Source organism: Ambystoma mexicanum, chromosome 8 (genome assembly GCF_040938575.1).
Source record: "Ambystoma mexicanum isolate Mex_15411 chromosome 8, UKY_AmexF1_1, whole genome shotgun sequence".
NCBI lineage: Eukaryota > Metazoa > Chordata > Amphibia > Caudata > Ambystomatidae > Ambystoma > Ambystoma mexicanum.
In genome coordinates, this window is record NC_090929.1 from 357,630,321 (window position 1) to 357,644,048 (window position 13,728).

The 13,728-nt window shown below is 45.0% G+C and overlaps 1 protein-coding gene across 2 annotated transcripts in view; it reads left to right on the forward strand.

The window, feature by feature from the left end:
* PRPF4 (pre-mRNA splicing tri-snRNP complex factor PRPF4) overlaps nucleotides 1–13,728 on the forward strand; it is a 508,092-nt gene that overhangs the window by 9,006 nt on the left and 485,358 nt on the right. For both annotated transcript variants that reach the window (XM_069609818.1, XM_069609817.1), the window contains exon 4: nucleotides 9,768–9,951. In XM_069609818.1, the coding sequence (XP_069465919.1) occupies nucleotides 9,786–9,951 (166 nt within the window). In that variant the 5' untranslated portion in view covers nucleotides 9,768–9,785. The remainder of the gene's footprint in view (nucleotides 1–9,767; nucleotides 9,952–13,728) is intronic.

A 13,728-nucleotide genomic window follows, 5' to 3' on the forward strand; every position in this document is an offset into this window, starting at 1 on the left:
CATGTTCCCCTGATATATACACACACTGCTTGTAATTTTCAATAAATTGCCCATACAGTTGCATGCCGGTGCACAGACGACAGCTGGCATAGATTTCCCTTGTGTGGGGATTGTTGATGTGTGGCTCGTGGGAAAATAGCCCCTGGTTTAAGGTTTATCTTGACCACCCCTATCCCTTTTAGCAGACCCACGTCATAGGGACTGTTGGTCCATAAGGCGCTGGGTACTCGCCCCAAATCATCTTCAAGAAATGGTGGTGGTGCCTTTTGAAACACGGCCATTCTCTGCGGCACTTCCCTGTAGAGTATTTCCACCCAGTGTGCAATGCATATGTCAAACACCACTTCGCTATTTGATCGATCATCTTGAAAAAACAAATCTATCCTGTCAGTCCACCTGTATACCTCTCCCACTGCAATTACTGTGCTCCATGATCATCCTGTGTCGACAGTCACATGCAATACTATTCTGTCTCTCACTTTAACTGCCTCGCGTTCTATTGGGATTGCCTTTCCTTTCTTTTCATCTAAGGGAATCTCTGGTGTAAATAAGAACTTTCTGTGTATGCATAGCAGCCTACTCTTTATCCCTGGGAGCCATGCTATCCGTACTTGAACCCCAAATGAACAGTTCAATGTCTACTGGCACAGTCCTCTGTGCCATCTTCCCACAATAAGCTTGGGTGAGTTCCCTCACATTCATATAATGAATCCCTGGCTTTGACCACACTCTCCCTTGGTCAGTGAATTAAATGGTTAAGTTGGCTCATCATGCCTCTACCCAATATATTCACTGGTGTCTGTCGGGAATATAACTCTGGTCTGTTATGTTCCCCCACAGAAAGTGGTAATTCATCGGTCAAAGGAACACAATCTGTGGCCCCAGAGAATCCCTGCCAATTCATGGCAATACCGGACATTGGATATCTCCCCTCTCTAATACAGGACCTAGTCGCAAGCATATCCATGAGAAAGTAAAAGTATTGTCCCCTATAGTTACCCCTATGTGTGGTTCCTTAGCCGGATTAGGTGTAAGGGATAGGTTTGAACGCATCAGGCCTCTGTGGGCTGTACTATTGCGGATATAACGACATTCCCGTCCCTATGAATGGATTGCCCCCTACAACAGTCGCCCCTCCCTGTTTTCACGGAGTGGGCATTGTGGAGTCTGCATGTGTCGTGGTTATGATGTTGAACCTGTGCCTGCTGTGCTAGTTGTGATGGCTGCATGTGTCCCTGCATCTGTAATGTATGCATTATTGGCTGATATTGCTGCATTTGCATGCCTTGGGTATGCATCTGTTTTGACGCGTACATCTGTGCTTGCGTGCGATCTTGAGCATAATCGTTTTTTCTGTCTGGTATGCGGGCTGTTGCTACATTCCCCATTTTGATGCATCCCACCCCTGTCTCTGCACACTCGAGCTATGTGGGCTGATTTCCCACATAGCCAATATACTATGGGACCCCCCGCCCATTGGTCTCTGCTGTCCCCCATGAAACCTTCCTGCGTTCTGCTGCATTGGGTGTCCGAACCCTCTTCCCGCGGCATCCTTCCTCGTCCCCTTAGCCACTGATTCATATCCTGCAAAACCTCCCCCTGCCATCTGTGGTCTGTTCTGCGCATGGTGAGTAACTACTCCATCTCCGCTCGTCAATATCACCCTTTCAATTGTATACTTGGATAATTTCTTCTTTACTAACTTTGCTTCATCTTGTTTCCTCTCCTCGCCCTTTTTTCTTGCAGTAGCCTGCAACTATAGTTGGTTGAATTTCTGACCACGGTTTAGCCTCCACCCCCATTAGCTTCTTAAGCTGCTTTTATACCTGCTCGGGCAACCCATGACGTATGTGGTAAAATAACCCCACTGTTTTGTCCCACGGTTCTTTCGTCTCAAGGTGCCATCTTTCTTGAATTTGAATATATTGAAGTGGGTCTTTATCCTCACACATTTTGGGTGCCATGATCAAGCTTACATGCAAGTTGTCTGGGTATTGCACCCTTGCAGCTTGCCATATGGCCGCTCGGCGGTTATTGAACAGCAAACCGTTGATTGCCGTGTTCTGTGCAGTTACTCCAGGATACCCTGCTCTCTTCCGTACATCGTCTGCTCCCTCCTCAAGAAAAGCTGTAAGTAAACGTGTCACCCACCGCTAATGTCCCTGCTGTCAGCCTTTCGATCTCATTAATCCACTTTCCAGCCCCAGCAGTCAACGAAGGCAGATTGCATCTTAAATTGTCTTTATCCTTTTGCTGCCATGGGATATACAGAGGTCGCCCACCACCCTTCTCCAATAATGGGAACTGTTTCAGCCTCGTTCCTTTGCCCTGTCTCCCCATGTCTTCAGTGTTGGTGAATGCCCTTACTATCTCTGTTCTTTTCCATCCTAGCAGGGCCCTGACCCTCTGCCCATATATTGGCCTTTAATGTCCTACTCTTTTCTGCCCATGCCTTCCTCTCCTCCCCATATTGTGTGTCTGTCTGGGCTTGCATCCCTGGATCGGAGAGTGTCTTCCCTCCTCATCGTCTTTGTTAGGGAGAATTCTCATTTCAGTGTTAATTCACTTCTACCCTAGAGACCCACAGCTCTTTTGCTGGACTTTAGGACTCTTAATTTGTATCCTGGAGTGAGAGACCTTTTCTCCACCCTCTCATGTATTTTTCTCTGATTTGAACCCTGTTTGTCTTTTGGTTTGGTGCATACGTCAGACCACTCTAAAAGGACACTAGGAAGCTCAGAAAGATGATAGTGACATAGCCTGGACAGTTGAAATGACAAAAGCATACAATGAATTAAAAAGGGCAATATGCACAGCACCCGTTCTAGGGATTCCTGATGAAAGTGCAGAAGGTTTCCTATTCTCTTATTCAAATGGAGTACTAATGAGAGCAGTTCCCACTCAGAAGACCACCCTAGGACACAAACCACTAGCCTATTACAGTGGGATCTTTGGATCCATTGATGGGGCCATTGCCCCTGTATCATTGGCCGCAGCAGCTTTTGCAATTGAGAAGTATGCCAGTATTACAATAGGATGTTCACTCATATTAAGCCCTGTTCACCATTCGTGAGAAACCCAAAAGCGCATTGACCACACAGAGCATCTCGGTATGAGGTGATCATCTCAAACCCAGCGATCAGAATTGTCAGGTGCAGAGTATTGAATCCAGTAACATTCATAGCAGTCAGTAGAGGAAGGAGATCACATGCACGATTGCACCAAGTACACTGAATACAATGACGATTTACCCCATGTTAGAGAAAATGTCCCGGGGAGGTGGGGGCGATACTCTTTGATGGTTCCTTGACTATCGACCAGAGCACAGGTGAAAGGCACACGGGCCGAAGTGTTAAAAGTAGAATAGAACGTCAGCTTTGAGACAGTGGCAAGTACGAGATTGCCTTTACTTTTTTCAGCACAAGCAGCAGAGTTAGTAGCGCTTTTTGTGGCACTTGAAACTCATGCAGATGAGGAGGTAAAGGTGTATTCTGACTGCCTATGTGATGTCAACAGTACACGCAGGACTGTCGCTTTGGAAGAGGCGCGACTTCCCAAGCGCAGACAGCACACCAGTGCAACATGCACCACTATTGGACAGGCTCATAGACTCACTGCAGCTCCCATCAGCCATCACCATGGTGATGTACATGGCCCACACTAAGAGTGTAGATTTATTTTCCTGTGGCACCAAAGCTACCGACAGAGGACAAAAAAGCAGCGTATTTTCCTAAAATATCTGAATTTGACACAGCACCTAATAATAAATACACACGAGCATGGTAATGAAAGAAGGCCTTAATACCTGTTGTATGGAGGCGTTCTAATGTTTGTTTACAGATTGTTCTAAATAAACAAAGTTAAATTCACAGGTGTTTGTTCTGCATCAGTTGGCTTCGGGAGCCAAAAGTAGCTGTTGGTGCCTACAGGCTGGTGCTAAATAGTTCCCGGCTCCCCTCAATTTCGAACCCTGGGGTCAGAAATGTGAGGCGGACACCCATGTGAAGGTTTTTCAAAATATGCCATTTTATTAACTCAAACTTATTTTGTTTTGTTGCACGCCGAAAACTCTACATGCATCAGGGCGTGGAGACACGAAACACATAGACTGGTAAGAACCTGGCTCAAAGGGCCCGCTAAGAGAGGAGATAAATGTACCCACTTGAATAGATGGGTGTTCAGTCCTTTTCGAAAATGAAGCATATTTCTTTCCAAGCACAGATTTTTATGTAAGGAAATGCTTTTCCATTAGCTTTTAATGTATTGGAGCATGTACAACTTAGTAACATAGTGTCACTAGAGTGCATTGATTTAGCTGGTTGATAGATATTTAATCTTTTCATTAAGTAATCTTAAGCTGTGCCATAGACTGCCTTATGAACAACAGTATCCATTTAAAATTTAATTCTGGCTTTTATGGGAAGCTAGTGGAGGGACTTGCAATGTGTAGTAATATGCTTGCCTCGTGGAACTTGTTTTATGATATGAAGCGCATTATTTAGTACAACTTGGAAAGCGTGATTTTTATTTTTTTGGTCCTTTTTTATTTTATTATTATATATTTATTTTTTTTTAGAAGTACCCTCCAAATGGGCATTGCAATAATCCATTCTTGATAGGGCTATGTTTCACAATTCTTTTCTGAGATTAAAGGTCTAATTTTCCTCCGAAGCTTCAGATGGTATTGTGTGTTGTGAATTGTATTTCTTACTTGTGCATTATATTTTTTTACTTGTGTATCAGGGCTGACATTCCAATCTCTGATTACGTAATCAAACAAAAGCTTTTTATATCTGCACTCTTAACTTTGAGCTCCGATATGGAGAATGTAAGGAACTCATGGTGACAACAGTAAAGACAGACACAAGTGATCACAGTGCAAGGGTGTCTATTAAACTGAAAATGCAGGTTGGAAAAACGCCTCACCTAAATCTAAGATGGGAGCAAGCGTCAACCCTCAAATGAAAAATAAGGCAGTCCTTGTGGCGTCTTGTCAAAGTAAAAGGCCTATACTAAAAAAAAAAAAAACTATTGCCAAATCCTTACAACTAATTATAGAAGGGAAAGGGGTTTCAATAAAGTGTTCACAAATAAGTCATGATGTGATTGCCAGGGGTCTCCCTTCCCTGCGTTTTCAGCACGGGACAAGGTGGGTCTCCTGGGCACAGCACACACTTCTTGAGCTTTCCTAGCATGAGCCGACGGTTCAGTTTCAGCTATCCGGTTCTTTGATGGTTGTCTTTTTTCAATAAAAAGTCTCTTGACTTCAAGGGCCTGATATTTTTGACAAACACAAAGTTCTGTTCCACATATGGCTTTGGATGACAGTCAAACCCCTGGGTCCCCCACTTCCGGGCGCAGACCTCGGTCTTACTCAACAACTCAATTAAACAGTTCCTTTCTCAATGAACTTTGGGTGGTGATTTTCCACCCCTGGATCTCTGTCTTTCGGGTTCAGACCCCTTTTCAATTTCCAGCCTCCCTCGTTCAGGTTCACAATGGCTTTTCTTTTGGGCTCTCCCTCTGCCACAATTTCCACCCTGGTCAACGCCCTGCTCATGGAAGTTTAGACTCTTGCACTCACAAGTCTTAATGTCTTTTCACCATGCAGGATTTGTTTCCCTTCAGTTCACAATCATCTGTTGGTCAAAGACTTTCGCCTGTATGAGGGATTTTACAAGACCCCTGTATGACCAGTTTGATCCCTCTTCTTGACTTTGTCCCAATGCCTTCTGGAAACTGTAGTTCAATAGCACGGTAATCGCCTAGCGTTTCTCAAGTGAACACCCACGTGGTGTTTGATTCCGCTATGCTGGTGTTCCCCTTTTCTTATGTCAACAGTTCTTTGCTTGTTCAAAGTTCAATTAGCCGCTTGCTACTTTCGTTCAACACAGTTTGGTTTCTTTATCGGCTCTCCCGTCCACTTGCCGGCTGTGTACTGCTTTGCTTTCTTGTCTGTAGAGTTAAGGCCGGTACCATTGGGCCATGCGTCTATCCTCGGTTTGACTTGTCAATGGAGGAGGCGCCCGGGTGCCGTTGACATCTGCTGCAACACACGCTGGCTATTGTCCTCGGTATTACAATTCCTTCTCTTGAGGCTTCACGGTTCTGTCGATAAGGGCAAGGTCACTTCTCCCCTTGGTATCCTCTCGACTTGCGCAGTTTTTTCTCCTCCTCTTGAACTGCCATGCTGAGTTGCCTCTCGCGTCGTGCGGTCTGCCTCGGGTGTTTGCGATTCTGATCAATTGCCTGACCCTTGTATTGGGACATGTCAGGTAAAGGGCTATGGTGTTAGTCCGTTGTCTTTCGTGTTGTGCGAGAAGTGTTCATGTTGGAAAAAGGGGGGCGGGGTGGTAGTGTTTTTGGAATGTCCTAAGTGTTAGGATGGGGAAAAGGTGTTGAAAGAAGGGCGAATATCACATCTCACCCGTTGGTGTCCCACTTACACTCACCAAGGAACCCCTCCCCCCCCACCTCCATCAAGGTGATGCTCCCTCTCTGGACCACCCCTAGCAACTGGATCCAAAAGCTGGATGACAGATCCCCGGGTACTAGACCGGGAGACGCCTTCAGGTTTCTCACAAGAACCAAGATTAAGTATTTCAGATTTAGCATTGTTGAGGCACAGCCAGTGCTCAACCATCCATTGTTTGACACTTAAAGGTATCCTTCAATCTGGCAGAATCCTGTTTGTAATTATTGCCCTCCAATCTCAACAAAAGCTGAGTATCATCAGCATAGTTACTAACACAGATATTTGTGTCCTTCAGCAGATCACATAGAGGTCTTGTATGTACATAAACAATGCTGGACACAAATGAGGTAGGTACGCCAAATGAGATAGGGGCATCGTGTGATCAGGCCTCACCCCAACGATCTGCCGAGACTCTAGTGGAGAAGGAGTGATTCCGTTTTATAGCATATTTTATTTTTTGATCTTTTAATTGTAGTCTTGAAGATTTGAGAGGCTAGAACTCCTGCGATTGGTGTAATGACCATCACCCTTGAGCTGCCACGACCATTTATAGTAATGTACACCTTTGACGACTGCAAGGTTGAATGGATGTAAACTAGACGGTTCATACTCATAATTTTACACAATGTTTTTATAATTAGAGTGTAAATTAAACAAGTGTAAACATGATCTGCCTCTGCGTGATTATGCACACAACACAGAATCTCTGAAAAATACAATTGTGCAATACTGGCTTGCTTTCACTGGGGAAAAAAACGCATAATTTGTTACAAATTAGTTTTCTATCTTATTAGTTATACAATCCTAAAATGCTACGAAAATAAATATGCACAGTGCTTCCCTTTGCTCCATTAGCATCAACACAGCAGAAGCTGAATGGAATAAAACCATTCCTTTTAGCACATTGTGCAGTTTCTTTCTTGAAAGCTTTCAGAGAAATACTGTTTGAGGCCTTTATCCATTGCTTGCAATTACATCGTATAGATGCGTTCTGGTTTCTATCAAGTAACCTGACCTTTGCACTGCCCTCTGCTCTAAACTTGTGTGTAAATGTACACAGGAAAATAATAAAGCTGTTGCATTTACAAGATTTTCATGCGTAAAAAGGCCTGGTATGCTCCTTATCTGGAGGCCATGGAGGGGGTGTGGGGGGAGCCAGGAAATAGCACTATTCGTTTAGTGTCCTGGAAGAGATCCAGAGCTGGATTCAAGGCCAAGCAGCCCCAGGAATGAAGAGGGCACAGCAGGAATCGGACCAATGTAAGTCAGTGTCCAAATGTGGTTGAAGTGGTGGGTGTGGGGGGGCTACAGATCCCAATGACCACAGGCCACGGGGGACCTCCTGAGGGCAAGTATTGGAATTAAACCACCTACCCAGGGCGCAGAGACTGGTATTCACCTTTGCACCTAGTTATTCATGCAGATTAAGATACGCATTTACTTCAGGTAGTTAAAATTGTAGTTTCTTCCTATGGTACTACCTGCACTATTGGTCCAAGCATATCCCGGGAGCTGTGAAGATGAAAGCAGGGGAGCAAGATTCTACATGTTGTATTTTTTATAATTTTTTCCCCAAATTTTTTTTTTTTTGGTTGAGTATTTGTACGTTCTATTTTTTATTTTATGGGAGTATTTGCGAGTTTTTCGGGAGTAAAAGTGACTCATACACACCATATCCATCACCTTCTCTGTAGGGCTGAGTAGACCCTTACGTTGTTCAGCGAAATTACTGTTGAGTTTTTTTGTTTTCTTTTTTTTAGGCCCATCTCACCATAATCGTGGTGGCCTTTCCTCAGAGGCAGGTCTCTTCTGTGCTTATTTGCTGCCCCAGGAAGTGGCCTTCTCTGGGCCTTTGGTAGCAGCAACCGGCCCCTCTGGGTCACTGGTGGTAGCCAAGGTAGTACATTTTGCCTTTCACTGATCCTCTTGAGTCTAGCCTTTGCTGTACTGGCTTCTGCTCTCCAGAACTGCAGATTGCACAGTACTGCCCTCTGATTTACCTTTATGGCTAGAGAGTCATCAGTTTTGTCCTTCTGGGGGTAGATGTAGTAATGATCCTCCAGGTAATGGGTAGAATCAGCCTCGCCTTCCACATTGTCCTCATTACCGACATACAGCTACCATTCTTCTGCTTCATCTACCTAGGACCAAGTTGCCACAGATTTACATGGTGTAAATTTGCCCTTGGTTCTTTCCAACGTTCTGTGACATTTCACCTATAGGTATAAGGTACTGCTGTAGTCTGCAGCGACTGCCCCACTGCCTTGCAAAATCCACTGTCCCCTCTACTGCTTCATCAGTAATGCCAACTAGGCATTCCTCATTAAGCTTAATAGTTTAACCCAGATATCTTTCCTGGAAGGCTGATAACAGAAAATATGGCTTGACTGGTTCTGCGAGGTGCTTGCCTGTTCATTACGCATTAGCCTGTGCCAAAGTTGTGTCGGCCCATGCCACAGTTGTTTCGCTCATGTGTGTGTACCTGCCCCCAATGAACTGCACATCCATCAGAGGGCGGGCCTCCCTTCTCTCACTGTCACCATCTGCTGCTATCGGTGGGCTCTCCAGGAAGCCCATGTGAGCTTGGTCCATAGTCTCCATGCTGAATGAAGCAGACTGATGCTGAATGGTTGCTGTTGCAAGAGTCCAGGGCTGGATGTTCCTTCTCATGGCACCTCAGTCTGTTTTCCCTACGATGGGGCGAGAAGCAGGGAAGAATGCCATCCCATGTGAAAATGTCTATCATTCTTTAGCTGGTAAACATGTACCTTTACAGAATGGAGAGAATGATGCTTATCTGCCAAAATAGTAGCCAGTAAAAAGGAGACGTCGGAAGCAAGTATGTGGTCATAGAGGGACCAGCTCTGGGGCAGTGCCTGTTTATTGATACCATTGTGTGAAGTTCAGGGTAATGTAGTTTATTTGTTTGAATTTTGCTTTGCTGCTGAAAGAATTGGGTAAGAAATTGAGGCTTGATACTCGCACCCGTGTCTCGCCAAAGAATCGGCCGCTGTCTGGATACCACATCCGCACAATTGCCTTAGTTTGTTGACTTGCTGTTCTATTTTGAGTAATGCCTAAAGTGACTGTTAGGACTATGAAAATGATAAATGCACTTTGAAAAAAAGCATGTGCATCTATTGCTGGTAATGCAGGCATACACGCATCAAGGCTGCTTGTTCTGTGTGCTCAGGTTGCTACTATTGACTTTAGGAAGTGAATAAAGGAAACCGATTATGTACGGAGTGGTTTTCTGCTGTATCCTCAGAATTTATGGTTTTCTTTCTTGTAGGTTGTATAGGTCTTCATAATGTCGGATGATGAAGATGGCCCCCCGCTGGTGAAGAAGTCCCGTATATTTTATGGCAGTTTGGCTGAGAGGGAGCGAGACCGGATATCCAAAGGAGATCATTTACTGTTGGGAAAAGCAGCAGTGAAAGCCGGCATTGAAGCTGGGAATATCAACTTGGCTAACGGTAAGAGTGCCGAATGTACATTTTGTTTCTATACTTCTATTGATCCTGACAGGGCACCAGCAGGTATACATGGGAAAGAAGGGGTAAGGGTGTTGAAATCCATCTTTCGTGATGTTGCCCAGAAACGCAGACCAAAGTGAATTTTCCACTTCGGGTGATACTTCATCTGGTACCATCATCATTGGGTCTGGATGCTGCCCTCACAGTAAGTTCTGCTCCAAATCGAGCTATCCATTTGTTAGACCTTCTTCCATACATACTGAAAACGAACCATTTATCGCACATCCCCCTACTAGCTCAATGGTTTCCAGTGCCTCTCTTCCTCATTGTTTTTACACCCTGAAGTGGTTTGTTCTTCTGTCTATTCCCTCTTCCCTTTTCCCCTCCTCCCACATCATCTTTTTCAGACTGAGGTCTCGCGACATCCTGGCGGAGTCACAATATGCCACTTTTTCAGACAAGGCTACTATGGTGGTGATGGGCGTAGTATAAATATTGATTAAAATAACATATCAGGCCAGCAGATCATTAGCAAGGTATTAGTTTCCCTATCTTGGAGTAGCAAGCACTGTCACACTTTATTTATTGTTCTTTTTCTCCGTTATACATCTACTTTGGATATATGGTAGGACACTGAGAGAATGGTTTGTGTTGTATAATACCAACCTAGTTGTTTGTAATCTTAACTACTTGGTTATTTCAGCTGTCAAGATAAGGGATTCATTCATTAAAACCGGCAGTTAAACCTTTTCCAAATCTGTTTAAAATATGCGGGTAAGGGACATATCTGCGTTTAGACACACTACTAGAGTGTTTACCATTTGCAGTGCTTCTTAAGGGGCAGGATGCCGACTTTACTCCGTAAACAAGGGGAGGGATGTTCCGTTCTAGCCAAGCATTTTCGATTGCGTCACATGTCCTTTTTAAAGATTCTGCCTTGTAGGCCCTCAGTAAGCCGTAGAAGAGCAGCAAACGGTAGAGCACAACTAGCAGCAAACAGACAACAACGACCAACCAAATAACTGCACAATAGCAAGCTACACCTGTTATCTAATGGCAGTTTGGACAAATACGAGCTTTAAACAAATGCATTGTTAGTGTATTCAGTTGAAAGAGTCGCTCTGTTAGGCAAGATTGTTTGCAGTACCATTTGGGTACACTACAAGAACCCTGACCCCCTGGCAATAGAAACCCAACCTTTGGTATAAGTCTGCACTACACAAGTTGGTATGTATGTATGTATGTATGTATTTATTCATTCAGATTTGTAGAGCGCAAGTCAGCCCGGGGGCATCGTGGCGCTTGTTACAGACAATATCTTAGTTACATAGGATACAGTAATTACATACAATACAGAATTTACAGTAGACATGTATACATTAGCAATGCAGTATATTTACATGGATTCCTGAGAGTTTCCCAATTATTTTGCAAGGAATGAGGTTTTCAGTTTCCTGCGAAAAATGGGGAGTGCGTTTTCCGCTCTAATGTCTGCAGGGAGAGCGTTCCAGGTCTTGGCTGCAATGTAGGGGAAACTTAGACCTCCGGCTTTGGCTTTTTTGATGCGTGGGATGCAGATTAGGTTGGAGTATTGCGTCCTGGTGGGACGGGAGGAGGAAGGTTTGAGGATGGTTTCTGATAGATAGGACGGGGCGGAGAGAGAGAGGCATTTGTGAGTGAGGGTGAGTATTTTGAGAGTGATCCGTTCTTTGACCGGGAGCCATTGGGCTGAGTGCCTGGCCTGGGTGATATGCTCTCTTCTTGGGATACTAAGAGCGGCCCGGAGAGCATTGTTCTGCGTGACTTGTAGTCTGTTTATGTTTTTGGCTGATGTGCCTGCTAGGAGTGCATTGCAGTAGTCCAGTTTGGCTCCAATGGTTGCCCTCGCTATAGAGAGGCAGTTGGGTTTAGAGAGGTAGGGCTTGATGGCGTTTATGAGTTTGGTGGTGTGTGCGGGTGCGGAAGTGATTGCGCTGACTTGTCTAGTCATAGATAGTGAGGAGTCAAGGTATACTCCCAGTGTCTTTACGGCTGTGGATACGGGGATGATGGAGTTGTCAATGGAGAAGTTGGCGTACAGTTTGTCAAGTTTGTCTAGGGTGTTCTGTTGACCTAATACCATGATTTCAGTCTTGTCACCATTGAGGCAGAGGCCATTAACTGCCATCCATGCCTTGATGACGGAGTAGATTGTGTGGAATGCCTTGGCGTCTTTGTTGTATGATCCTGAAAGGGGTAGAAGTACTTGTGTGTCGTCCGCGTAGTTCGTGTATGTGATGCCGTATGAGTCAAGTTTGTCAAAGAGGGGCTTGGTGAACAAGTTATAGAGTGTGGGTGCAGTGCAAGATCCTTGAGGGACCCCGCAGTGGATTGTCGTGGGAGTGGCGTTGGCGATGTCCGAGAAGACTTTCATGGCTCTTCCCTCTAGGAAAGAAGTGATCCAGAGGGCTGCTTCTTTGGAGAAGTTGGCTGAGTGTGTGAGGTGTGAAGTGAGAGTCTTGTGATCAGCCAGATCAAAAGCGGCAGAGAGATCTAAAAGCAGCAGAAGAGCAGGCTTGCCTTTGTCCATGATTTGGGTGATCTGATTCTTCAGATCTACCAGGGCTGTTTCTGTGCCATGTCCTTTCCAGAAGCCTAATTGCCTAGTCCCGAGGATGTAGTGGGTTTCCAGAAAGTGTTGGATTTGGCAGTGTGCAGCTTTGTCCAGTAATTTCAGCAGAAATGGCACCGTGGTTATTGGTCTGTAGTTGTTTGGTTGTAAGGGGTCGAGAGTAGGTTTTTTTAAGAGAGGCCGGACCCAGGCCTCTTTGAGGTTAGCTGGGATGATGCCTGTTTTAAAGGACGTGTTGATGAATGCCGTGAAGAGCGGCGCAAAGCAGTCTGCGCAGTCTTTGACGAGTTTTGGTGGGCAAATGTCGCCTTTACAGGGGGAGGGTTTGAGATTTTTTAGTAGGTTAATAATTTCTGATTCAGTGACGTCTCTGAAGGAGAAGTCAGGTATGGTGGGCTTGGGCGAGGTGGGTGGGGTGCTGGTAGGTTTAGTTTCTGTCTGTTGAGGAGGTGCTTTGTAGTGGTCTTTGATTTTCTTTTGGAGAAGGTCAATTTTGTGTAGCATGGCAGCTTGAATGCTGGTACACCAGGCTTCATCTTTGATTATTTCGTCCGGTGTATTAGGGGGGAGATGAGCTCATTAAAAATGGCGAAGATCTCTTTGGAGTGTGATTTGGCATTGGAGATACATGTGTTGAAAACGTTGGCTTTGGCATCGGTGATAGCTATCTTGTATTGGTGGGAGATTAAATTGAATATGTTTTTGGTATTGGTGCAGGGGTCAGATTGCCAGTTTTTTAGTGCTGCTCTTTTGTGGGATCGCATTGAGTGCAGTTCTTCAGTAAACCATGAGTTGGTGTGTAGGGATTTCTTCTCTTTTTTCCAATCGAGTGGTGCTATTTCATTGATAGCTTTGGTGATGACATCTTTGTAGATGTCTGCTAGGATATTGGGGTCATTAGCGAATGGGGGAGTTAACTCAGGGGTATTGAGGTATGGGCGCAGGTTCTCCTCTGAGTTTTTTAGAGCTTTTGACTTGTGCAGCGCTGGCAGGGGTCAGAGTTTTGTGGTTTTTGGTGATAGGAATAGAGAACTCGATGCAGTTGTGGTCAGTCCAGGGCAGTGAGGAGTTGGAGGTGATAGTGGTGAGGCAGTTATGGTCTGCAATCCAGTCAAGAATGCGGCCTTTGATGTGAGTAGGACTTTCTACTTTTTGGGTGAAGCCCA